Source organism: Silurus aristotelis (genome assembly GCF_946808225.1).
Source record: "Silurus aristotelis genome assembly, chromosome: 17".
NCBI lineage: Eukaryota > Metazoa > Chordata > Actinopteri > Siluriformes > Siluridae > Silurus > Silurus aristotelis.
In genome coordinates this window covers 6,459,451-6,487,304 of record NC_139590.1, presented here as the reverse complement: position 1 = coordinate 6,487,304, position 27,854 = coordinate 6,459,451, and the positions used below count along the sequence as shown (strand labels likewise).

Here is a 27,854-nt window from a genome sequence, read left to right as displayed (position 1 = left end):
ACTTAAGGGAAAATATATACATTGGTGTACAAATGCATAATCCACAACAGTGACTACAAATTTAATCGTATGAAATGAAGCGAAACTTAAATGTTTCCAATTTTCCTTCTTAATTTTTTTAATAGTTTATTTTATTCAGGTTTTATTCATTAAACTATAATAAATAATTCCATATCGACCCAACAATTACCTTAAAAAAAAAAAAAAAGTAATCTGCCGACCGACTTCCTGTTTAGGTTCAGCAGACTACATTACCCATATACGTTACAGGCGGTGCGCATGCGCAGCGTAACTATTGTCGCTCGTGGAAGCAAGGAGCGCGAGCGAGGCCCGAAATAAACATCAAAGGGAAAAGTTGATTAAGCTGGTGCGCGCGGGGCGAGGGCGAGATGGCGGAGGCGGCAGCGGCGTCCTCGCAAGCGCGGCTTCAGCAAGGCCAGAGCACCGGGCCGGCAGTTTCAGGCTCTGGCTCGGGCACAAGCTCGGGCTCAAGCTCGGGCTCAAGCTCGGGATCCGGCTCCGGAAGCAGCGACCCTGCCCGGCCCGGTCTGAGCCAGCAGCAGTGGGCGAGTCAGAAGAAAGCACAGGTCCGCGCATTCCCTCGGGCAAAGAAGCTGGAGAAGCTCGGCGTGTTTTCCGCTTGCAAGGTAGCCGGGGTTCCCTCTAGCTCAAGCTCCGTTTCGTTGCTAAATAAACCGCAGCCTGATAACTCATTCAGACTAGCTGTTTAGCTCGAGTAGACAATAGTTCAATAAACCACAGGCTAATAAACAAATAGAACCAATTAAGATCAGCCTCGCACTCCGGTATGTGTCCACCTCTGATACCCTCATCCACAGATTTTATTCTCATTCTATAGACCTTCATAGACGGTTAGATAGATGGGTTGAGAAAATAAGACAGTTTGAGAGATGGATAGATTAGTGATGAAGAGAGAGAGAGAGAGAGAGAGAGAGAGAGAGAGGTGGGTGACAGACGGACAGCATGAGACAATGAGAAATGAAGAGATAGATAGATACAGAGAGAGAGAGACAGTTTGAGAAAGTGAGAAATTGAGAAAAAAAATGAGACAGAGAGAGATGGAGAGAAAGAGAGGTGTGTGACTGACGGACAGCATGAGACAATGGTAAATGGAGAGAGAGATATATATACAGAGCGAGACAGTTTGAGAAAGTGAGAGATGGAGAAAGAAAATGAGACAGAGAGAGAGGTGGATAGAGTAGTGTGTGACAGACAGAATGAGGCAATGAGAAAGAGAGAGAGAGAGAGAGAGAGAGAGTGTGACAGTTTGAGAAAGAAAATGAGACGGAGACAAATGGAGTGAGAGTGAGACAGACAGCAAGACAGATGTATAGATAGAGTGAGACGGAGGGAGCGAGATGGATACACAGTGAAAGGTAGACGAATAAAGAGAGAGAGAGAGAATGTTATAAATCTCCGAGTAATTGTAATGTTATAGCAGCCGTAATCACAGACATACAGTATCTCACAAAAGTAAGTACACCCCTCACATTTCAGCAACCATTGTAGTTACAATACTATAGAAATGAAACTTGAATATATTTTATACCAGTACTGATTTACCGTATGCTGAAAAATCACACGACATGCGACAATTATTGTCAAAATAACTGGCAACAGAAGTGAGTGCGACCTAAGTGATAACAGCTGTATAACTACTCTAACAGCTGTGTCGTGTAACCGTGCAAACCCACATGTTCATGTTTTTGTCTGCTTGTCAGGACCATATAAATTTGTGTATCTTGTATTAGAGCAGTTAAAATTTGGTGCTTTTAGTACAATTCTCTCATGGCACCTCATGATAAAGACTCTTTGAGGAGTTTAGTGTTACAATTGTTGCTCTCCACAAAGATGCCCAAGCTGTAAGAAGATATGTATTAACCTGAAACTGAGTTAGGGTCTTACAGAGGTTTTCCCAAACGGGTTCCACTCTGAACAAGTCTCACAATGGTCCATCAAAGAAGTTGAGTCCTTGTGCTTTGGTCAGGTGCAGAACCTGCTTCAAAAAACAGATGCATAAGTGCTGCAGCGTTGCTTTAGAAGTTGCAGAAGGTTCGGCAACAAGTCCGTTTCATGGCCGTCGTCCCAGAAGGAAGCCTCTATTGAAGCTGGCTCACATGAAAGCCTGCAAACAGTTTGCTGAAGATGATCTGTACAAGAGCATGAATTACTGGAACTATGTTCTGTGGTCTGATGAGACTGTGATAAACCCTGTTTGGCTCAGATGGTGTTCAGCATGTGTGGCGACATCCTGGTGAGGAGAACCAAGAAAATTGTTTTGCATACAGTTAAGCATGGTGGTGGTAGCATCATGGTCTGGGGCTGCATGAGTGCTGCTGGTACTGTCGAGCTGTGGTTCATTGAGGGAAACATGAATTCCAACATGTACTGTGACATTCTCAAGCAGAACATAATTCCCTTCCTGCAGAAACTGGGACTAACAAAACAGGGTTTTCCGACATAAAAATTACCAAAAATTACATGACTTGCTGAAGGTGAAGTTGAAGGAGTGGCCAAGTATTTTTCAAGACCTGAACCCTATTGAGCACCTGTAGGGCATCCTCAAGCAGAAGATGGAGAAGCACCATGTGTCTAACATCCAGCAGCTCTGTGATGTCATTATGGAGGAGTGAACGAGGATCCCAGCAACAACCTGTGCAGCTCTAATCCCAGGAGGATTAAGGCAGCGCTGAATAACAGTGATTCTCACACAAAATATTGACACTTTGGACACAATTTTAATTGTTCACTTAGGGTGTATTTACTTTTGTCGCCAGTTATTTAGACAATAATAGCTGTATATTGTTATTTTTAGTGGACAGTAAATCTGTACTGCCCTACAAGCTGCTCTAAAATATATATACTAAAATAATTGCTGAAATGTGAGGGGTGTACTTACTTTTGTTAGATACTGTACAACAAAATACAAGCAACAGGATGTAGAAGAATATTAAGGTTGGCTTGGAATGGAAAGATCACTCATGATACACAGTTTACATCCGTTGGGAATCTGAGAACTGCACATTAAGGTAAATTAACGAGATAAAATACACAATGCACAATAATAATATACATGTTGATCGGTAAATACAAGTGGGAAGTAGTAGACACTTTACTTAAGGTGTACCAGCAAGTGGTAATATTAATAAAAAGAGAGAATAAAAGTACACAATCCTATCAGTGCCATCAGGTGAAGAACCTACAAGACTGTAAATGAATGTGCATTAATGGGAATTTAACAGATTACCATTAAGGTTATTAAATGCAGAACAGAATCGAGATGTCTCTATATATAGTGATGCCAGAGAAGGAGATTCCTATCCTGACCCAGAGCAAAGTTATTATAAAATCAACATCTGAAAAATAGCTCTGTCATACCGGAATTATCATATAAAACCCAAATAAATGTAGGCGATGAAATAAGCATTTACATTTCTTCATGCTTAAAGTGTTCCTGAGATCAAAACAGTGTCGTCTTTTTTTTTTTTTTTTTTTTTTTTTTTTTTTTTTTTTTTTTTTTTTGCTGTAGATAGTATTAGAGGAGGACCGAATTTTATCGAAACCTAGGTTAGATTGTACTTTCCAATAGCTGATTAACCAATCGTTAAACTCCATGTACTATAGTACTGAACTTGATTACAATACTAAAATAAAACTGAATGTAATTCCATATCTCTGGACTTTGTGAAGACATTTAAAGATAGCCAATTTAAGCATGACTGATCGTCTACTTACAAAGTAGATTTTCATTTTATCTGTGAACTAACATGAAAGGTGCAGTGTGCAGTCACGTGTGTCAAAACAAACAGCACGTGGCATCAGTGATTCACCTCTAAAGGCCGCTCAACTGTATAATGACAACGGACCTTCTCAGCCGCTTTAGAGCAGACACAACCCGGAAAAACTATCGTTATGGATTTTTGCCTATAGTTCCAGCAATCAACAATCGGTGCCAATCAGTGAGCAAAACCTTTTATTCAGCCGACCTTTAGATAGTTTATTTTTTTAGTTTCAGTATTTCTTTTTTGATGACGCGTTACTGTACATGTCTCATGCCCGTCCAATGAAATGCTTCCTAGAAATGTATGTCTTGCCACCTGTGACGATCTGTCGCGATCAGTGTTTCTGATGTTCAACCTTGGTCCAGGGTATAGAAGGCATAATTTTTATCCCTGTGTCACGTCCTTGGGAGTCTGATCATTTTTGCGTTTCTAGTGCTTGATAAAATGGTTATTAAACACCAAGGAATGCACTGTATAAGTATTTAATCCAGTACTAGCCAGGAAAACGAGTAGTTCATAAGTTGTTTGATAGTGTGTTGAAAATACATATGACACAGCGTGTCAAAAACCGTGTGCTTTCTATTTAACATATGAACTGAAACTTGTAGATTGAGCTGTGAGTATTGTCCGATACCAGCAGGTATCTGGGTGTCTTCAAAACCAGGGGTAGATTAAATGATCTGGGCGTCTTAAATATAGTTTCATATATTGCATAATACTTTTCTGTTATTAAGAGCTGTACATGTTTATCCTGGACTTTCTACTTGGGCTGAAATGATGCCTTGAGTAATTTGAATACAAAAATTAAAAGAATACAAATTATTTGCCTCAATGCTTCGTTTAGTCCATTTAAATACACATGGAGCACTGTGTTTCTCCACGGACCATTATTACTGACACACCACTACCGCTAAACTCTGGAGCGCTTTGGACAGGTAAACACTATGGAAGCCAGTTTCTGCCACATAAAAAAGTTTGTTTTTTCTGCTGCATCCGGTTTGCTGTTATGTAGCTTTATGTTGATTAATGTAGCACCAGGGTTCTGGAAAAACGTTCGTCAGCTATATATGGTAGAAATGACAATAAAAGCTTTTTGACTTGACTCTTGACTAAAAGCATGTTGTCGGCCCGAAGCTTGCTTCTCCTCTGCTTCATCTTGTTCCGTCTCCTCTCAAGTGTTTGACAGAGTTCTCTTCAGGGGTCGGAGGCATAGTTTGATACCATGCGATTCTACTGATTGTAGCCCATTTCATTTTTAATGTGTAAATCTTTCTGGCACTACAGAGGTGGTGATGCCGTGCGGCTAAAAAAAAGTCGTTGCGAGAAAAAAGACCCCTCTGAATTAGGCAAACTTTTTTTTCTTTTCAAGAACGGGGTGGAAACTGGCTTCCATACAACACAGACACTGCAGAATAAAAAGCGAAGGAACGAAGAAAAAACAGCGAGTGACGAGTAGAAGATTCAGGCCAAAGAAAATGACGACAAAACAAAAGTTTAGGATAATTTAAAATAGATTTTACTAGATTTATTTATTTTTATTTATATATTCGTATTTGCATTCTGATGTAATATGGCATAAAATGGGGTTATTACTTAATTTTGAGAGACCCATCTTGTTTTATTTTGTATATTTAGCACTGCTCTTTAATAAAGTAAAAGTACTTCTTATCCGATCACTCATTTTATCTGAGTATACTCAATTACTAAAATAATTGATAGCCGCAGCCCTAATTTCTACTAATAAACACTTTATGATATGCAACTGAAAGAGGCTCAGGAGCACCTGGTTCCACAACTCAAACTGACTGTATAAGACTCTAGAAAGTAGAGATTGACTGTGGATTTTCCCAATACCGATAGCTAGGTTGGATCATACTTTCCAATAATTAATCACCCAATAGTTTTTCAAATAGATCCTGGGTAAAAAACAAACAAACACCATTACCGAACTGTATCTGATTAAATGACCGTGTGCTAAATTAAATAATATATTATATAATAATATCTTATAAATAATAAATATAGCATAATGCACGCAGTCTCGTGTAAAAAGAAACGGCACTCGGTGTCAGTGATTCGTATTGTAATGACAGCGGCCCGGAAGTCGAAAAAACTATCGGTATGTATTTTTGCCAATATGTCCGGGAATCAACTCTAGTAGAAACGTCATTGCTCATAATCGCACACTTCAGTGTTTGTGATGTTTTAATAATTTTTATAATCACACTATTGGTGTTACCCAAATGAGGATGGGTTCCCCTATTGAGTCTGGTTCCTCTCAAGGTTTCTTCCTCATAGCATCTAAGGGTATTTTTCCTTTCCACAGTCGCCTCAGGCTCGCTCACCCGGGATAAATACACACATTTATATATAAGTGAATTTTGTTCTATATTTCTTACGTTCTGTAAAAGCTGCTTCGAAACGATGCCTGTTGGGAAAAGCGCTATAGAAACAAAATGAAAACATTAAATTGTCTTGAAACCTATTTAAAGGTTTAATGGTTTTGTAGTTAATTAATTTAAATCCACTGAGATCACCTTTTCAGCAAATTGCTATAAGAACCAAATGTAACACTGATTTTCAACATACTAACAAAACTAACTTTCACTCTATGACCAGAAGTATGTACAAATGATCCCAACTTGGAATGTTAAAAGGTGCAACAGAGGGTTAATGGCCTTGCTTAAGTGCCCTACAGTGGCAGCTTGGGTTCAACCACAACCTTCCAACCTGTAAACCAGAGCCTTAACTGTTGAGCTACCACTTTCCTGAGTCACTCTTACACTAGGTCAATAAATAGGCATCCAGTGAGTGAGTTGAGTGATTCTATGCAATTTATGTGCGAACGTTATAACACATGCTCTAGTGCACATGTACACTATTGTGTATGATCACTGTCTCAGCTGGGTGCTATATTCTCTCTGTGAACTGCACTGTTCTTCTCCAGGCCAATGATTCCTGTAAGTGTAATGGCTGGAAGAACCCTCATCCACCAACCGCCACCCGAATGGAGCCCCAGCAGCAGGCGGCTGATCTGAGCGAGGCCTGCCGCAGCTGTGGTCACGCCCTCGGTATTCCCTACTGCCCTACTGTCCTACTTCTGTTTTCAATAATGTATTCAATGCATAAATGTTACAGAATGTGTTTGTCCTTGATAAAATAAGCACGGGGTTACAATTACAGTGTCAGCCTTTTTTTATTTTATTTAAACCCTGTTTGTGGCAGGAGGTTACATGTTTGTAATTTTGTGTGCCTAGCGGAGCATGTGTCTCATCTGGAGAATGTCTCCGAGGACGAGATTAACAGGCTGCTCGGGATGGTGGTGGATGTAGAAAACCTCTTCATGTCTGTACATAAGGAAGAGGATACGGACACCAAGCAGGTCTACTTCTATCTGTTCAAGGTAAATGCGCACAGATCACATTTCACGCTCGCTACACGTGGACTTGAATAGAAATCCAATGCCCAAATGCACTACTGTGGCACTGAAACACGGAGTTGGAAAGAGCCCAAATAATTAGATATCGTTACAACTCAGCTTATTAAATAAAGCAGGAGACATGGTTATCATAGCTGCTTATTAGTGACTCAGAGTGGAAACATTTTAAATTATGACTTGATATTTATAAAATGAAATAATATAGAAAAATGTATTTAAAGGAAATATAAAACACACAGTTTTGGCCAATCTCGTTAATTTTGACACCCTATTGCATCCCTCATATCTCAGGGTCTTTAGTTTTACCACATTTACAAAAAAATGACAATTCGAAAACAGCCGAGCTTCTGGAGGCCTGCTGTGGGAAGGAGTAAAAGAAATGGCAGGAACAAAAAAAAAGGTTTTTGGGTTTCTGAACAAGGATTTCCTTCCCTAACAGCCCAAAAAAGCGCTACTTTTCAAGCAAGTCCTGTGTAGTGCTGGCTACGACTTCCATAACCAAATAAAGCACGGTGGTGGGCGTTCTCTCGCTCTTTATCTCAATTATAAAATTTTTTATATATATATATAATTTTTTTAAATAATTGTTTTAACTTTGGCCATGTTTAGCATGAGAATCCCACCCTTAAACAGTGTAAATAATTCAGAATGCATACAATAGCATTAGAGTACTGAGCCTGTTGCATTAATTTTCTTCTGTGCCCTAATGAAAAGCAATCACCATTTAATCACAACACTAAGCTATAATCCAGAGTGTATTTTTTTTTGCGATCAGGAAACGGCCTGAAATTGGTCTGCTAGGGCTGTTGATCATCAGGTTTTTCTGAATTACTATTGAAGCTTGTGACATAAAATATGACTTAAGAATAGTTACATCAGGATTTAGGTGTTGCTTCTGTTTAAACTGGAGTAGAGTGGACTTCAGATGCTTCGTATTTCATGAAAGATGTCATTGTTAGAATTTTATATAGCTATTTGCATAAATGCACTGTAGGACATTTGTCAGCCATATATAGTTCTTTCCCAAACTGTTACCACAAAGTTGGAAGTACACAAAGATTGGATGTGACAGCATAAGATTTTCACTTCACTTGAACTACGTGACCCAAATCTGTTCCAGCATCACAATGCCCTTGTGCACAAAGCTATCTTAATGAAGATAAGGTTTACATGGTTTGGAGTGGAAGATCTTAAGAGGCGTGCTACCAAGCTCTGATCTCAAACTTATTGAACCCCTTATGTGATGAATTGGAACTCTGACTGCACCCCAGGACTGCTCACCTCATCACTATCTGACCTTACTAACACCCCGTGTGTTTGCACAAGTACAAATATCCACTTCAAATTCTAGTGGAACATCTTCCCAGAACAGTGGAGGTTATAACAGCAAATTGGGACTAAATGTGGAACTGGATGTTGAAAAAACACAATCTTATGGTTTGCAACTTTTGTCCATATAGAATATGCTTTGTTGTTTTGTTTTTTTTTTTATGTTTTTTTAATTTTTTTTTTATGTGGTGACATGTTCTGTTTTTCCTCTCGTAGCTGTTAAGGAAGTGCATACTCCAAATGAGCAAGCCAGTAGTGGAGGGGTCTCTAGGAAATCCACCGTTTGAGAAACCTAACATAGAACAGGTGAAGAAACGGCTGTGTGTGAGATGTTTGCATTCATTATTTATTCAGTTCAAGAAATTTGTAAACTGAGTTTTATTCTGTCTGTCTGTCTGTCTGTCTGTCTGTCTGTCTGTCTGTCTGTCTGTCTGTCTGTCTCAGGGGGTGTTAAACTTTGTACAGTATAAGTTCAGTCACTTGGCTCCTAAGGAGAGACAGACAATGTATGAGCTGAGTAAGATGTTTCTGTTATGTCTGAACTACTGGAAGCTGGAAACGCCGTCTCAGTTTCGCCAGCGTGCCCAGAAAGAAGACGCATCTGCCTACAAAGTCGACTATACAAGGTGTGTGTGTGTGCGCGCGCGCTCTTTCACCGGTTAATTATTCAATATTACACACTTCGGAGGGTGTTTTTGTTGGTTTATCAGACTTCTGTTTCAGCACATTCCTTACATTTACCTTCTGCAGTTTTCCTGTGGGACATTTTTCTATGTGTCCCCGGTTGCTGAAAGTGAAAACGCTCCTGATCTCTCGTGCCACGTTTGTGTTTTGTTTCAGGTGGCTATGTTACTGTCACGTGCCGCAGAGTAACGACAGTCTGCCTCGCTACGAGACGTGCCAGGTGTTCGGCCGCAGTCTACTCAAGTCCATCTTCACGGTCACCCGCAGGCAGCTGCTGGAGAAGTTCAGAGTAGAGAAAGACAAACTGCCCCCGGAGAAACGCACTCTTATTCTTACCCACTTTCCCAAGTATGATGCGCGCACAGACACGCCACAGACACGCCACAGACACGCCACAGACACGCCACAGACACGCCACAGACACGCCACAGACACGCCACAGACACGCCACAGACACGCCACAGACACGCCACAGACACGCCACAGACACGCCACAGACACGCCACACTGGATTTCTGGAATTTCTCCGAACCTGAATGCTTCATTCTCTGATATTTTGTATTTGTATGTCTATTTGCTAGGTTTCTTTCCATGCTAGAAGAAGAAATCTATGGTGAAAACTCTCCTATTTGGGATGCTGAATTCACAATGCCAGCTAATGAAGGAGCCCAACTGGGGACTCAGACAGGTTTGGATAAATTTTTAGAGATTGTTTTTGGTGTTTGCAGGTGGACTGTTTTTTTATTTTATTTTATTTTTTATTTTTTTATTATAATTTTTTTTTATATAAACTAATGTAGATTAATTCTGTCAGAGAAGTATGTGGGGGTGGTGCAGGACATTTATGAGGACAGTGTGACAGCAGTGTGCAGTAGGAACGACAGACTGATTTAAGGTGGAGGTTGGACTGCATCAAGGTTCGGCTCTGAGCCCTTTCCTTCTTGCAGTGGTGATGGACAGGTTGACGAACAAGGTCAGACAGGAGTCTCCCTGGACTATGATGTTTTGTGGCTGATATTGTGATTTGTGGTGAGAGTAGGGAGCAGGTTGAGATGAGTCTGGAGAGGTGGAGGTACATGCTGAAGAGAAGGGGAATAAAAGTCAGTAGGAGTAAGACAGAGTACATGGGTGTGAATGAGGGGGAGGGCAGTGGAGTGGTGCGATTGCAGGGAGAAGTGGTGGTGAAGGTGGAGGATTTCAGGTACCTGGGGTCAACAGTGCAAAGTAATGGAGATTGTGTTAGAGAAGTGAAGAAAAAAGTGCAGGCAGGGTGGAGTGGGTGGAGAAAAGTGACAGGAGTGATTTGTGATAGAGTATCTGCAAGAATGAAAGGGAAAGTTTATAGGACTGTGGTGAGACCTGCAATGTTGGTTTAGAGACAGTGGCATTGAGCAAAATACAGGAGGAGGAGCTGGAGGTAGCAGAGCTAAAGATGTTTGTAGGATGTTTTGGAGACAAGGTAAGGGAGGCGAGATTGAGATAGTTTGGACTTGGGGTATATATCGGTAGGAGAATGTTGAGGATGGAGCCACCAGGAAGGAGGAAAAGAGGAAGGCCAAGGAGGAGGTTTATGGATGTGGTGAGGGAAGACATGCAGGTAGTTGGTTTGAAAGAGGCAGATGTAGAGGACAGGGGGGTATGGAGACGAATGAGCCGCTGTGGCGCCTTCTAATGGGTGAAGCCAAAAGAAGAAGAAGAAAAAGAAGAATGTAGTTTAATTCTGTAAAACATTTATTATTCTCGAATAATAGAGCAGTGCTTATTTAAGCCTTCAACAATCTGACATAAAATGAATATGCACTATATTTCCAATAGTTTGTGGACACCTGGCCTTAACATTCATATGTGATTTTGGAACATCCCATTCCACATTTAGTCCCCATTTGCTGTTATAATAAGCACCACTCTTCTGGGAAGATGTAACACTAGATTTTGGAGTGTGCTTGAGCAGATTTCAGTCACAAGTGTGTTAGTAAAGCTGGAACTGATGTAGGTGAGGTGAGGAGACCTGAGGTGCTGTCAGAGTTCCAATTTACCTCAAGTGTTCAATAGGGTTGAGGTCAGATCTTTATAGTAGGAGATCTTCCAATCCAACCCATGCAAAGCCTATTTTTATTTCGTCTTATTCCTATAGTCATCAATGGCACTAAAGATTACAAAATGGAAAAAAAGTTACTATAATAGTTGTCTAGTAGAAATATTTTTCAGAACATTCACATGTATGTAAAATCACTTTTTAGACAACTAAGCTCACTGACCATTACCAAATTTGTGTCATTTCTGCCTTTTCATTGCATATTTTAATGAGTTATTTGTCTGTATTGTTGTTCTCAGTGTTGAGTCCGGTGACCTTTTCAGGTTCTCCTCTGCCTAAATTCACCGGTGGGCCTTCTCTGGACACGGCCTCCTCCGAACCAAACCCAGGTCCAGAGAAAATCAATACATAATCTAATAAGCTCCAGTGCACACTATTATCTTTCTTTATTACTCTATTAATGACATGACTGATTAAGGATGCAGGCTAATAAGTGTCAAGCCATTTTCTTTCTCTTTGTCTCAATCTCTTGATTATTCATGCAGGAGAGAAGAGGAAGTTACCAGAAGCCCTGACGCTGGAGGATGCTAAGCGGATCAGGGTGATGGGAGATATTCCAATGGAACTAGTCAACGAGGTCATGATGACTATCACTGACCCTGCTGCTATGCTGGGTCCAGAGGTCAGTGGTGCTCTGTCTGTAATTACATACTACTGAAATTCTATAAGTTGTCACACATCAACTTTGAGGTCATGTTCACTTGCTGCTTAATATATCCCACCCACTAACAAGTGAAAAAAAAAAAAAAAATTATGTTGTTGCTTTACAGTCTTTTACAAAAATTGGATTTTGGTGTCAAACATGGTCTTCATTTGCTCTACAAACATCCCACCAATATAAAACATCAATAATAAATGGTTATAATAGGATTAATTACTTTTTTTCTGATCCCCCTCAGACAAGTCTCCTGTCTGCGAACGCAGCACGGGATGAGACGGCACGTCTGGAGGAGAGGAGAGGCATTATAGAGTTCCATGTGATTGGTAACTCACTCTTTCAGAAGTCCAACAAAAAGATCCTGATGTGGCTAGTGGGCCTGCAGAACGTCTTCTCCCATCAGCTGCCCCGCATGCCCAAAGAGTACATCACACGCCTTGTCTTTGATCCGTGAGTCTCTTAGATATGAGTCTTTGTCTCAATTTTAAAATAGTTGTTTTGTTTCATGATTTATGACCTGATTTATGACTTTCTATCAGCCAAATGTAAACATGTTCTGCACCTGTCCATGTGGAAGATTGTTACTGAAATCAGTGTTTTATAAATCCACTCTATTTAATTTGTTTGAAAATGTTTGTTGGAGGAGGCACCAGAATATTAATATTTTTATATTTATTTTTGAAAACAGGAAACACAAAACTTTGGCTCTGATTAAAGATGGGCGTGTGATTGGCGGGATTTGCTTCCGAATGTTTCCAACTCAGGGATTCACCGAGATAGTTTTTTGTGCTGTTACTTCGAATGAGCAAGTGAAGGTATGGAAAGATGCATTTCCCAATTCTGAACATGCAGTGGTGATGTAGACACCTAACACTCTGTGTGTGTGTGTGTGTGTGTGTGTGTGTGTGTGTGTGTGTGTGTGTGTGTGTGTGTGTGTGTGTGTGTGTGTGTGTGTGTGTTTGTTTGTTTGTTTGTTTTAGGGCTATGGCACTCACTTGATGAATCACCTGAAGGAGTATCACATCAAACATGGAATTCTGTACTTCCTGACCTATGCTGATGAATACGCCATCGGCTACTTCAAAAAACAGGTACAACTCTTCTTCTCTCTCTCTCTCTCTCTCTCTCTCTCTCTCTCTCTCTCCCTTTTTTATTTTTTTAAGTTTCTATTTTGTCGTTCACTTTTGTCATTCTAATTTTCATGTTTTTAAATTTCATCTAACATGTAACACTAGGGCTTCTCCAAAGACATCAAAGTGCCAAAGAGTCGTTACCTTGGCTACATTAAAGACTACGAAGGGGCCACCCTGATGGAATGTGAGCTCAATCCCAGAATTCCCTACACAGAGCTGTCCCACATCATCAAAAGACAGAAGGAGGTAAATTGAGCAGACCAGCCTACACATATGAGACATAAGAGATGTGCTTCTTGATCCTGTGGCATCTAAGATGGCTCACTTGGCATGCCTCTATTACATTGAATCAAAAATGACAGTTGGCGTGATCAGGATGTTTAGCACAAATAAAAGTTCTGCATCTAGAATCTTTTAAGTTTGCCCTTTTGAAGTTCAGGGTTTTTTTAAGTGCGTATTGAAACACGTGGATGCGGTGGTTCAATGCTTTGTTTGCATGCGTCTTGCAGATCATCAAGAAGCTGATTGAGAGGAAGCAGAGCCAAATCCGGAAGGTATACCCCGGTCTCACGTGCTTCAAAGAGGGAGTGCGACAGATACCTGTGGAGAGCATCCCAGGCATTCGTGAGTTTAATATATATATATATATATATATATATATATATATATATATATATATATGTATATATGTATATAATGTGTGCAACAGGGTAACAGCATGTCCTCAGGTTATCGGTTAGAGGTTATTATTGTATATGGTTGACACCAATATTGTAAAACACAAGTTTTTTTTTTTTTTTTTTATCTCAAGATGCTAAACAAAATGTCAGGTTTGTTGCTTTTTAATTGGGCCACAGTCACATAAAAGAGAAAACTGCAGTAAAACCCCGTTGCACGAGCATAATTCGTTCTTGAAAATTGCTCGTAGGTCCATTTGCTCGTACGATCGAACGAATTTTCCCCATAAGAATGAATATAAAAGTGATTTAATCCGTTCCGAGACCTCATTCGATCGCTTATTCTGCACTTAATTTGTAGCCTATTTTAACAAACAAATACACCGCAAATTACCATAATGTAAACATCATTTAACACTTATCCATGTGGTAGTGGTTGATTGCGAGTGTGAGACGCGCATCACGCTCGTAACCTCCTCGGTTTCCATGATAATTCTATTTACTTTCGTTTCCATCACCATCACTGATTTTCTTGGGAGACATTTTTAAAGATTTCTAGTGATAAAAATATAAAACTAAAAAAAGTTAAGTTTTTGCTGCACTGAACAACGAGAGCAACCGAGTATTACGTCATCAACTAAGCGACTGATGCTTCCCTTGACCGAAAACAGGGAACCGGCAGCGTGGGTTTGAAACGTGCCTCTCGAAATCTGCTCGTGAAATAGGGTCAAATTTTGCGAGCAATGTCGCTCGTATCTCCGTTTGCTCGTACTATAGGTTGCTCGTTCAACGGGGTTTTACTGTATGAGTAGTGGTTAAAAGAAAGCAAGGACGATGAGCTTAAGGAAACAGAAACAAATGAAAGTTTCTGAAAGAATTCGTTTTGAATTAACATTATCAGGGATCTGACTTCACATACTTCGTTATGCTTAGTGTGTGTGGAAAAGCAAATCCAATCAACACACTCCTCACCCGCATGAGCACACAGAGAAACAGGCAGTCTAAATGGGAAAAAAAACATAAAGGTGATGGAGGGAGCTCTCAAAGCATACACAAATCAAAAGAGATTAAGTTGTCATTGAGTTTACAGTGTTAATCTACAGTCTCTCTCTTTATAAAATTGTGGTGGTGTGCTGTGGGATATATTTTTTAATTGTAAAATATGTACCGTGCCTCAAAAAAGGTAAAAAAAAAAATACCGGTGTACAGAATTGAATACATAGTCCATTAAACTTTGTTACATAGAGAATGTAATAGCTGAAGCCTGGATCAGTTCGGGTTTTATGGGTTTAATCCCTTTACCTATTTCTCTCTCACTTTTCAGGAGAAACCGGTTGGAAACCTAGCACCAAAGAGAAAAAGTAAGTTATCTTGTAATCATTGCACCATTTTATTAGATTTCACAGGGCAGTTAGCAGTTACCAGAAGTGCAAATAGCAATGTACATGGATAAATAAATCTATTATATGTATGTATGTGTGTGTGTATGTATGTGTGTGTGTGTGTATTGAACACCATTTTTCTTAGTAAATATATTTCTAAACGTTTTCAAAGGTGTTGGTAACAACTCATGCAATCCACACATAAATAAAGTTATGTGTAAAAATGTGTATGATGTATTTAATACTTCATACAAAAGCCTTTGTTGGGAATGGCAAGTTGTCAAGTTACCATGACACTGTAAATTTTCCTACTGCATCATTTTTATGATTTTTTGATTAATAATATATAATAATTAATTTTCATTCCACAGTAAAGAACTAAAGGACCCTGACCTTCTGTACAACATACTGAAAAACCTTCTGGCCCAGATTAAAGTAAGAACGTTATTAGAACACTATTGCATGTTTATTGAAGCTCTGCTGGTCTGAACCTTTTCTTCTGGTTCACATTGAGGAAATCTGCACACTGTGTATCAGCCTGGAGTAAAGTTAGAGACCAGGCTGAGACTTTTCTGTTTGTAAGAATGTTTCTTTACGTCCATTTTTGATGTGTTAAAGACTTGTATAGGATTATGGCAAAAGATCTTAACATTGTACAGCCATTGTGATTGAACCACATCCCTGTTTAGAATCTCCAGAAAGTTTCTCCTTCTCTTCATTCAATGGTTATGCAATGTAAACCCATATGGACAATGTTTGTTTGTGTGTGTGTGAACATTACAGACGCACCCAGACGCTTGGCCTTTCATGGAACCAGTGAAGAAGTCTGAAGCTCCAGACTACTATGAAATAATTCGATTTCCTATTGGTCAGTTTCTCTTCTTGTACCTACCCTACACATATTACATCTGATTATTGATAGTGATGCCAGTAATATAATTTTGTTTGCGATATTTACACACATTAAAACTCAATGGAGGCTTTATTCATTTGTAAATAAATAAGTGCTAATACGTTTATGAATTTTTGTCAGCATCTGACATGCATCACAATGTTTTTAATGTTTTATTTGTACAATTTCCTTTTTTAGCAAAATGTCATAAATTCATAGATTTCATAGGTTTGATGCTGAATGACTGATTCATAAGGGAAATCTGGTGTTTAAAAAAATCATTCAATTATTTAAGAATTAATGTACAATAGCATTGTATATGTGCTTTTAGAGTTATCAGACACTTGATATGGCTCTGAAAAGCCTATTTTATTCTTTTACATTCATATCAAATCAACAACAATTTGGAAAGAATGAATCTTCTGTAGAATTAATTAAATAGCTTCAATTGAATTAAATGTGTAGGACCGAAATCTCAATGTGACATTCAACAAAACTACATGGACAAACGTTTGTGGAGACACGACCATAAGATGTGCTTTTTGAATATCTCATTCTATGTTTAGCCCCTATTTGCTGCCATAATATCCTCCTTTATAGTTCTCTTTCTTGCTGATAAGCCCCGCCTCCTAAAAAAAAAAAAAGGAAGCCGTTTGAACCCCTGTCTATACACATACGATATTCATGAGATGTTTTTAGAGGTTAGGAAGATGTTTAGAATATACACACGTGATATTAAGTAACCTGTGTGCAACTGTAACAACCAGGTGTCTACTCTCTTTGATAGACCTAAAGACCATGACTGAGCGTCTGAAAAATCGCTACTACGTGACCAAGAAGTTGTTCATCGCCGACCTGCAGAGAGTGATAACCAACTGCAGGGAGTACAACCCACCTGACAGCGAGTACTGCAAGTGCGCCAACACACTTGAGAAGTTCTTCTACTTCAAACTCAAAGAGAGCGGCCTCATCGAAAAGTGACCCAGCACACACGTGGTGGGATTTAAAGGGGCGGGGCATCGCCGGAAAGCTCCTTCTCGTGTAAGAATGGGACAATCCGAGATATGTGTGTGAATGAAGAGGTGTGAGGTCATGGGGCATTAGAGAAAGCAAGTAGGGTTAAATGGACCTCAGCATCAGTTCAGCAGGGGAGTAACTATTTAGGACATTATTCATATATTTATCTGTTTGCTTTTGGCGTATTATTTATACACACTATTCAGAGCACATGATGTTATTAATACTGATTAAAACCTTTCATAGCAGTGCTTCAGAACATACCACAGTGCTCAGTTCTGGTTGGTCAGAAGGTATTGATTAATGTTCAATCAACTGCTCTTCATCACCTTACTGACACCCACTCATGTATTCAAAACTGGGATTGTTCACAATTAGTAGCTACAACAGGCTAAAAAAAAAAATCGTTCCGTAACTAATAAACACGAATAGTAATAGCCGTTGTCTAAGGAATAAAACCATTTTGCAATTCCTGGTTATTGGAAAATAAGAAACACTTTGAGGGCTAACTGTAATAATCAGGTTGTATTACCCCACATCACACTGCTCTAAAGCGAATCATTTTCCTTTAACAATGTGTTCGGAATTGTTTTATTCCTTGTTTTGTTTTTTTGTTTGTTTTTTTTTGCTTATAAAGCTTTTTTCCCCTTCTATAATTCATTAGATAAATATTGTCTACCTGTGTATATACACTATATGGACAAATCTATTGGGCTACCTGATTTTTCCAGCCATGTCTGGTTCTTTCCAAAACTAATCTCAATGCTGAAGGCACAGAGTTGGGATGTAGGATTTTTTTGGATGCAAGAAGCATGGAATTTTCCCTTCACTTGAATTAGGAGACCCAAACCTGTTCCAGCATGACAATACCCCTGTGCACAAAACAAACTCCACGAAGATATGCTTTGCATGGGTTGGAGAACTTTAAAGCTCTGACCCTCAACCCTATTGAACACCTTTTGGAATGAATTGGAATGCTGACTGCACCCCAGTATCTGACTTTACTAACACCCTTGTGTCTGAATGAGCACAAATATCCACAAGCTCACTCCAAAATCTTGTGGAACATCTTCCCAGAAGGGTAAAGGGAATTATAAGTGCATATTAGGATTAAACCTGGAATGCGATGCCCAAAAACCACATACCATACTTATGACCAGGTGTAGTGTATGTTATAAGTCTGGAGTTTACTCACTGGGTGATTACACACACTGCTTATCCTTGGTGTATTTAGTGTACATATGGGTAAAAACTATCCACTGGAATGGCTTGTTCTTATTGCTTACGCAGTTTTCTTAGTCGAACAGGTATCACCGTTAACAATGCACACAGCTCCTGAAGGAGTCAGGGCCAGTTCTCAGTTTCACTGATCTTTTAGTCTGTATTAATTGTCTTCATGTTTTCAAAGATCATATCTGGGTTTTTCATTAGAATTATTATTGTTATTGCTTGCATTCCCATGTGTGTCATTCCTGGAGTGAATTCATATGGAAACCACACTCCTTGCCCATTTCTGTACAATCGCTATTGTAGTTGTTGTTCTGCACTGTAAGATCATGGGTACTGGGTGTGTACTGCATGTGCATCGATCCAGATTTTATTTTTTAATATCAGAGTTTTGAGTATTGGCTAATCTTCTCTGCCATGATGGTGTACAATCCCAGGCATGATGGCGGCATGCTTTAAAACAGTCCTGTGCTGTGTGTTTGTGCCACGTTTGTCTTCGCCAGACTCCAGAATAAAAGTTCATGACCTAAAATGACAGTTTACCACATACTACTAGACACCTCGGGTCATTTACAAGTTCTTCATTACAATGCGTCTTCAGTGATTTGAGGGTTCACCGATGTCACGCCAATATCCACTATAATGTCGTAAGCTGATTTATTACACAGTATCTGTGCCAGCTCATTGAATTTTAGTTTATAAGCTCGGTTTTTCTTTCTTTCTTGAATAAGGGAAACACATCTGTATGGATGTTTCTGGACACTGTATCTTTACTACTTTTGAAATGGTTGTTACACAGATTAATACACACCCTATGTACCCGTCTGTGCCTGTATTAGATTCTGCATGCTTTCAGCAACTTCACTCTTTGCATTGAAGAAATAAGCTGATGACATCACCTGAAGAATTGTATGTTTTGCGCATTGCTGTTAAATGCTTCTTCTTCTTCTTCTTCTACTTCTTCTTTGTATTGTTTTGCGCACCCTTTCCATACCTCCTTCCCCCTCTCCGTATTGGTTATATACTTGAATCAGACTTGGTGTAATGCAGTGTTCATATCAGGCTATTTTTTATTTTATGTTCTACATGTCCTGTGTAATGATGATTGTAAAAAAAAAATAAAAATGATGTCATGGGTTTGGTTACATTTTGGTGCATTTCTTTGAACTGTAATTCTGTTTATATAAAAAATAAACCCTTTTATAATTACTATTTTTGGTTGTTCAAAGGTTTTCTTGCTGCTATTTCCTGTTTTTGCTTTTGCCGTATACATGTGACGAAATGGATTAGTTTGGAAAGCAAGTTATGTAAAGTCATTTGTTTGTTTATTCCTATTTCTTCTCATCTGATTTGCATACATCGGGAAATCCCTTCAGTTTTGTTTTCCTGATGTCACTAGGCTGCATGAAGGGGTCCTCAAGGGCTTTATCTACATCCTGTTGTACCTTTTATGTAGTGTGTGTGTTGGTATATATATATATATATATATATATATATATATATATATATATATATATAGATAGATAGATAGATAGATAGATAGATAGATAGATAGATAGATAATAATCTATAAGAAAGATAGATAATCTTATTTGCGTTCAGCTCCATTTAATCTTTTTACCAAAGTGTCCTATGCTGTTCAGATTTTTATTTATCAGATAGATTGGATAATCTTGAAGAAAACCAGCTTTTGCTCTTCTTGCACCTTTTAGTGTAGCACCGTATGTATTTGCAGCTTTTCTTTTTACTCCCGAATAGTAAGAATTGTTTCTCAAAGTAGAATTCTTTACAACTGATGATGTATCCCTGTGTAATACTGGTGACTTTACTACACAAACCCACTTTGGTAAAAAACAACCCACTGTGTGTTGTATGTCGTGTCCCTCCCTAGACTGGGCCCTTCCTTTATACTTCCTGTACAGTCCCTTCATATTCAGTTTCATTTCTTACTCTTGAAGGCTGACTCAGTTTAAAGAGCTGTGCAGATGATTCCTCAGCACAGCAAAACATTGTTTGTTCACTGAGGTCTTCCCAAAAAAAAGGTGAGTGTTAGATCTCTGCCTGTTTACCTTTATATACAGCATGTTAGAGAGAGTGAGAACCTTTTAGAACTGAGAGGAAATTCAGGTTATACATGTTTAAAGCTGTAGTTCTGCTCAGGGGTTGTTTTGTAATATGAACAACAAGCTGGTGTTCTTCTATTACTATTCTTTTCTTCATTTATACATGTAGCATTATTTTAAATGACATTTAAAATATCTGGTAGTATATCATTGGTAGTAAAAGCCTCGCCATTGCTTTCTTACCAATTACATATACAAATCAATTGGCAAACAACATAAAATAAAAAAGCCTTTTACAACCTCGTGTGTACATTAATAGCATTTGGCAGACTTGCCTTATACATTAATTACAATAAATTTAAGGCATTCGGCAGACACCCTTATACAGAAGGACTAAGCAGCTGTGGGGTTTAGGGCCTTGCTTAGGGGCCCAGGAGTGTCTACTTGGTTGGGCTAGGATTTGACCTCCCAAACTTCGAAGCCAAAGTCCAATGCCTTAACCACTAAGTGACCACCTCCTGGGTAGCTTGTCTCATTTATATGCATCTGAACAGCCGTCCAATGCCTAAACCACTGCAATACCACTGCCCTTATGTGTGTAGATGGAGGAGCTATCACTAAGGCCGTACCAGCAGGAGGTGGTGCAGGCAGCTCTGAGAAGGGAGAACAGCATCATCTGGCTGCCCACAGGTGGAGGAAAGACTCGCGCTGCTGTCTATGTGGCCAAGAGGCACATAGAGACTCATCCTAACGCCAAAGTGGCTGTTCTCGTCAACAAGGTACCGACTGCTTAGTCACAAACCAGAAGTCTGCACGGCTCTATAATAATCCTTGTACTTCACAGTCTGCTTAGAGTTTTGTATTGAAATATTACAATTTGTATTCAATCGTTTATATTTTTATTTGACTTTATTTCATCGCATTAACGAATCAGATTTATTTATTATTATTTTAGTATTTCTTTTTATGCTTGAGCACAATCTTGTCACTGTAATCATAGTGATATATGGCGAGTAGGTTGGGTGCGGAAGTAAGAAAATGCACACATGGTCAGATTAGACCAGTTGCACAGCTCCCGATGTACACGACGGTCTTTTAACTTTTAACTAATCTTTTATTGTGTTGTGAAGGTCGGTGCTCCCTTTGACTCTGCGTGCAGCCTTGTACTGCCATCTGTTGGCATATTTCAAAAGTGGCCTTAAAATTTGTGGATTCCATCTCGTCGTCTTTGGTAGACACCCTTATTCCGCGCAACTTATACCTGAACAGCTAAGGGTTAAGGGCCTTGCTCAAAGGCCCAGCAGTGGAAACTTGTGACCTTCCAATCCAACGCCTTAATCACCGAGCTGCTACCTTTCTATTATTTTATTATAATATGTTTTGTAGGTGCACCTGGTGGATCAGCACTTTCAGAATGAGTTCCAGCCCTACCTGGGGAGCTCGGTGAAGATGGTGCCAATCAGCGGCGACAATAGCGAGAAAGACTTTTTCGGCTACGTGGTGAGGGACTCGAGCCTGGTCATTTGCACAGCTCAAATCTTGGAGAATGCCCTAATAAACACGGAGGAGGGCAAGCATGTGGAGCTCACAGGTAAGACGTGACCTTGACCTATAGAATCAAAAAGGAAAGAAAATAATTGTAATGATGTTAAAACTTGAATGCATTTATCGAGTGCATACAGAGAGTGAGATGTTTCCTGAGGTTTGTGTTCGTGCATTTCCTTCAGACTTTACACTGCTTATCATTGACGAATGCCATCATACTCATAAGGAAGCGGTGTATAATAAAATCATGGCACGCTACGTGAAAAAGAAGATGAAAGGGGAGAAAGGTCTGCCTCAGATCCTGGGCCTTACAGCCTCACCCGGTACCGGAGGAGCCAGAACACTGGAGGGTGCCATTGCTCATGTTTTGGAGGTACAGCAGGGAGTCAAAATAATCTGAGACGTGTGTTAATGAGTGTTTCATTCATTTCTAATGGAAATTTTACTTTTACATCTTAAACAATAAATACCGTAACTGTTTTCTCTGCCGAACAGATCTGCGCGAACCTGGATTCTGTTATCGTGTCAACTAAACATGAAACCCCAGGGCTTAAAAAAGCTGTGCCCAGACCCACGAAGAACTATGACATCGTGGATGTGCGCCACTGGGTACGCCTGCGCTCGTGCTGAAACCCTTAGTGCTGAAATGAAACTTGCATGCATTTTATTTAATTGTTCACGATTATATCGGCGTATCATTTTTGGTGTGTGTGTGTGTGTGTGTGTGTGTGTGTGTGTGTGTGTGTGTGTGTGTGTGTGTCTTATTTTAGGACCCTTTTGCCAATCATCTGAAGATGATGATGAAGCTGATTCATGAATTCATGATGTTAGACATAAAATTACCTCTGCGCGAGATCGGCACTCAGGAGTACGAAGCCGATGTCGTCGAGCTGGAAAAGAAAGGTCAGAGGATTTTCCATGGCAACCATGGTGATACGGTTGTTGTGGTGAAATACCATATGTGTAAAGAAATCCAGCCAGTTAGAGGTCGTTCGATAGTGGATTTTACCGATCGTACTTGCCGATAATCGATTAATCAACCGATTAACAGAAAACAAAAACAGGACTGAAGGAAATAATAATATAATTAATATACTATAAATAATAAATATAGCGCTCTCTGTGCAGCGTGCAGTCTCCCGAACAGCACATGTCGTCAGTGATTCGCCTCTAGAGGCCGCTCTTTGTAATGACGGCGAACTGGAAACTGGAAAAACTATCGGTGTGGATTTTTGCGGATAGTTCTTCCAATCAACTATCTGTGCCGATTAATCGATTTTAACAGATTAACCTACTATTAAAAATGCAATTAGAAGAATTTAAGATGCTTGCATAATTCCAGGTTGATTTCTATAGTTTTCCTAGACAATTAATGATGATGATGATGATGATGGCATGTAGTATGTTCAGTGTGAAACGTCTAGCTAAAAGCTTCTTTCACTTGTTAACAACATTAGACTTAAATGTTTGCATACAATTTTATTACAACATGGGCTGGTGGAAATCTTCTGCACTAAAGGTCCACTCTGCTATAATGTGAAGTAGGAATAGCATCGAGAAAAATAAGAAAATGTTCACTCTATTAAGTAAGTGTGTGTGTGTGTGTGTGTGTGTGTGTGTGTGTGTGTTTGTGTGTGTGTGTGTGTGGCTTCCAGGTGTATCGGAGAAGAACAGGTTGTTGTCACGTTGTGCTCTCCACCTGCGGAAATTTAACGATGCCCTGCTCATTAACGATACCGTACGCATGGTGGACGCTCTCAGGCTTCTGGAGGAGTTCTACTCCAAAGAGACGACCAATGTGCTGGATGTCACCGATGAGTTCCTCACAGGACTCTTTAATGGTAATGGGACTGTCAAATCCTGCACCAGTTTTTTTCTTTTACTTTTTAAGACCGCAGAGTCGGACTGTCTATGGTTTGCAAAATTCCAGGAATTTTCAAGACTGGAAAATTTCCATGGGAATTAATTGGAATAAAGTTTGCAGTTGAATCTTCCCCAAAACAACCAGATTAAATGCAATTTCAGATGAATTTCTACCCTGCATTCGTCCATAACATAACACCGATCATTTCTTGAATCCTGCACACAAAATAAAATTACAAATTAAAAAATAATAATGTAAAATTACAGAAATATCACATATACTTCCTTGTGCTGTGTGTAAGATATAAGTTTGTATATGATAAACTTTCTATACATTTCCAAATTTCTAATAACTTCCCATAAATTCCTGTTAATTCACATAAATTTCCATAAATTCCCCAGATGAAGTTCCCATAAAAAGTTTGTAAATGTTCCGCACCATTGCAATCCCAGTCTGTCTACATTCGTTCGTTTATTTATTTTACTACTTTTCTGACCAGTCTCGAACATTCTAAGTGGCATCTGTTATGGAGCTGTGATCTTATTTTCCGTAGAGAACCGAGTGGAGCTGAAGCAACTTGCGTCCGATGCATTGAATGAGAATCCAAAACTGGAGCGACTGCAGCGCACCCTGGTGGACCAGTTCCGAGAAAAGAACTCGCGTGGTATCATTTTCGCCAAAACCCGTGAGATCACACGCTGCCTATACAACTGGGTGTGTGCAAATCCAGCTCTGCAGCGCGCTAACATCCGGGCTGCTAATCTGGTTGGGGCAGGAACCGGAGCCACCCACATGACCCAGGTAGTACCCCGGTGTGGGGTGATTGGTGTCCTGGTAAACCTTGTTTTGAAGGGTATTAAGAAAAGGATATGAAGGATTTCCAATGGTGGACACAATGCAGTGAAAGTGCTTTCTTTAAACTTGAGTAAATGTACAAAAGTATTTGCTGTCAAATGTACTTAAGCATCCAAAGTACTATCATTTATTATTTCTATAATGCCCTACTATCATTTTTATCAAGACTCTTTGCTTAATCTACTCAGATCATGTGAAAAGACTCTGTTACTCTCAGCACACTGATCTATTCCAAGAATTATATTAATGAGTGAATGAAATGAAACACTGATTGATATCTATTAAAATGATTATGAGCCCAAAACCTTCTTCTCAACAATGGTGCCAAACTGATGTTGAACTGTATGTTGATGATCAGTAGATACACCATGAGCCAATCAAAACAAGTTCAAAACGGAGCACGCGCTCGACCCTGATTGGTGGCTTGCTGTGTGTTAAATAATAAGCGACTAATTTCGTTAAAAATGTAGTTGAGCGAAAGATATTTGACTTTGAAATGTTGTGAAGTTCAAATAAAAGTAATACTTCAGTAAAGTGCAGACACACAAAAAAGCTTCTTAAATACAGTAACGAATTACATTTGCTACTGTCCACCACTGAGGATTTCATCTTGGAAATTGCATACAAGAGCTTGTTTCCTGTTGGTCCACTGAAAACCGTAGTCTAAGAGCGACCTAAATGGTGCATGTCTAACACGTCCAAATGACAAGACAGTTTATCCTCCATTTGCTAAAATCTGCAATCAATTAACTAAGTAATGTGTTAAAATGTTCCCGACCGTCGCCAAATGTGACACGTGCCTGTCTTTAATTTATAGAGGGAGCAAAAAGAAACGATTCGGACATTCCGAAACGGAGACCTTAACCTCCTCATCTCGACCAGCGTGGCCGAGGAAGGCCTCGACATCCCAGAATGCAACGTGGTGATCCGCTACGGGCTTCTCACCAACGAGATAGCACAGCAGCAGGCCAGCGGGCGAGCCCGAGCCAGCAACAGCGTTTATTCTGTGGTGGCAGAAATAGGGAGCCGGGAGATACAGAAAGAACAGATCAATGAATATCTGGAGCAGTTAACTGGCAGAGCGGTCGCTCACGTGCAGAATATGGAGTCTAGACAATTCCGCATGAAGGTCTTGAACCCACCAAGATTTTAAAAAAATTTGGAAAATCAAATCATTTTGCTTTTATAGGGGAATTGAACTTGTTTTTTGTTTCCATGTTGGCATGTTTTGCGTGTGCAGATTTTCGAACTGCAGCAGGAGGCAGTGATGTCACGTGTTCTGGAAGCCACGCAGAGGGAGGAGAAGAGGCTCAAGTACAACTCTGCTGAGGTGGAGTTCGAGTGCCGTGGCTGCTTCAAATCGGTCGCTCGTGGAGATGACATTAGAATCGTGAACGACTCGCAGCACGTCAACATCAACCCTGAGTTTGAGTGAGTTGTGCTCCCACAACAGTCGAGCTGAAGGATGGAATTATCCGTGATGTGACCTTGACTTTAATGTATATGTTGAATTATTCTTGGGTGCCATGCTTTTCCTGGTAGCACCTGAGTACTGTGATATAGAAGTGCACACTATACAACCAGGGGGAGGTGGTTCCAATTCTAGCCACACCAAGCTGCCCCTCTGGGGGGCCCATCAGCAAGGCCTTTAACCCAATAGGTGTTCATTTGTGTGTATGAGAAAAAAAATCTCTCTGGATTCTTCTTGAAATGTTCTGCTTGCTGTTCAACTAATGGCAAACTGTTTTTATACGCTCCTGAATAAACAGGAACGTCTGAGTTCACAAAATGTAGTAAAGTTAAAGTCTCCCCAAATGGAAATCCGTACTTCAGTAATGTACCGATACGCGAAAAAGCTACTATTGTACAGCAACGAACCACTGTTATAATATGTTTTCTTTTGAATGAAACTAATGGTGTGTGTGTGTTGCAGGAGGTTCTATAAGATTGGAGGGCAAATTTATCTGGAACGGACGTTTGAAGATTGGGAGCCCGGTTGTAAGATCAGCTGTGCTGTATGTGGACAGGTAATGTGTGTTTAAACATTTTCTCTGTGGGAGCAAGGATTCTGATTAAATGATCAACCTCAATAATAGAGAAATTGATTATTGTTGCCATTCCCTTTCTGACTTCTGTTTGTGCAGGATTGGGGGATGGAGGTGAAGTTCAAAAAGGTGGTGTTGCCATGTCTAAGAATAAAAGGCTTTTCGATGAAGTCACCTCAGGGTATCCGCCCGGGCAAAAAGTGGAAGGACATTGAGTTCCCGGTGAAGGAGTTTGACTTTGTTCAATATGTGAAACAACGCTACCCTGACCTCGATCTGGACTGAGTGTCTTTTAATCATCCACCTTCCCTTCGAACAACGGGTTTTTCCACACATAGTATTCACACTGAAATCTCCATAGCTTCATTTTGGCCATCAGATGTCGCTGTTGTGCAAAAGAACATTCCAAGTTTTTCAAACATCAGGTTCTCACAGTGTTTGTCAAATCACACTCCTGCACTCAATAGGTATCATGATAGTTGAGGCATTTAGTGTACTAGCATGGGGCTTTGAGATGCCGCAAGTGTCTTTGGGGAGCGAATACACTAATGTACTTGAAGCCTGATTGCCTGATTAATTCTAATTCATGCTGATAAATTTGCATTCAAATGCTTGCCATCGTGAAAAGCTCATGGCTTGTGACGCTTTCACCCAGACACGAATGCTGGCTGATTGGAAATGACCTTTGACTCTTGCACTTTTAAAAGAGACTGCTCTAGACCTTTTCATCGACTTTTCATGTACACTTTGAATTATATGCATCATGCCTCATTATATTTGCACATTTCTTTTTCTTTGCTGCTGTAACAGAAATTTCCGCACTGTGGGATGTATAAAGATATCTTATCTTATGAACTTTTACTATGAACTGTGTATATCCGAATAAAGAATACATACTAATAATACTTGTTTTTTTTATCACTTTTTCTCAAGCACGGCGGTTTAAATTTGAAGCAACGGTGAAAAAGTTTTTTTCCTCTTAAATGTGAAACTGGGAGGAACCCCAGGCCATTAAATGCATGTACAGTATTATAGCTCCTTGATTCCAAATGTCACGAGCACTGCAGTGACACCTGATTCACCAAGCAGGTTACTGAAGTGTGTCTGAGTGGGCGGGTAAAGGAAACACGCACATACACACACTTA

The 27,854-nt window shown here is 39.8% G+C and overlaps 2 protein-coding genes across 2 annotated transcripts; both read left to right on the top strand.

Moving 5' to 3' along the window:
- Positions 1-252: 252 nt before the first annotated feature.
- kat2a (K(lysine) acetyltransferase 2A) lies at positions 253-19,548 on the top strand. Its single transcript, XM_083567337.1, has 18 exons — positions 253-647; positions 6,751-6,874; positions 7,061-7,206; positions 8,788-8,877; positions 9,016-9,197; positions 9,412-9,603; positions 9,837-9,943; positions 11,590-11,679; positions 11,836-11,972; positions 12,250-12,458; positions 12,697-12,823; positions 12,989-13,099; positions 13,244-13,387; positions 13,651-13,765; positions 15,143-15,179; positions 15,572-15,635; positions 15,984-16,068; positions 16,880-19,548. Exons 1-18 carry the CDS (start codon positions 390-392, stop codon positions 17,071-17,073), a joined length of 2,412 nt encoding a protein of 803 aa, XP_083423463.1. The 5' UTR covers positions 253-389; the 3' UTR covers positions 17,074-19,548.
- A 700-nt stretch (positions 19,549-20,248) lies between these two features.
- On the top strand, positions 20,249-27,611 carry dhx58 (DEXH (Asp-Glu-X-His) box polypeptide 58). The gene is made up of 12 exons (XM_083567356.1): positions 20,249-20,378; positions 21,002-21,178; positions 21,786-21,990; positions 22,127-22,317; positions 22,440-22,553; positions 22,715-22,847; positions 23,600-23,785; positions 24,362-24,609; positions 25,481-25,792; positions 25,904-26,094; positions 26,597-26,690; positions 26,808-27,611. The coding sequence occupies exons 2-12, from the start codon at positions 21,002-21,004 to the stop codon at positions 26,991-26,993; spliced, it is 2,037 nt and encodes a 678-aa protein (XP_083423482.1). The 5' UTR covers positions 20,249-20,378; the 3' UTR covers positions 26,994-27,611.
- The last annotated feature ends 243 nt before the right edge of the window (positions 27,612-27,854 follow it).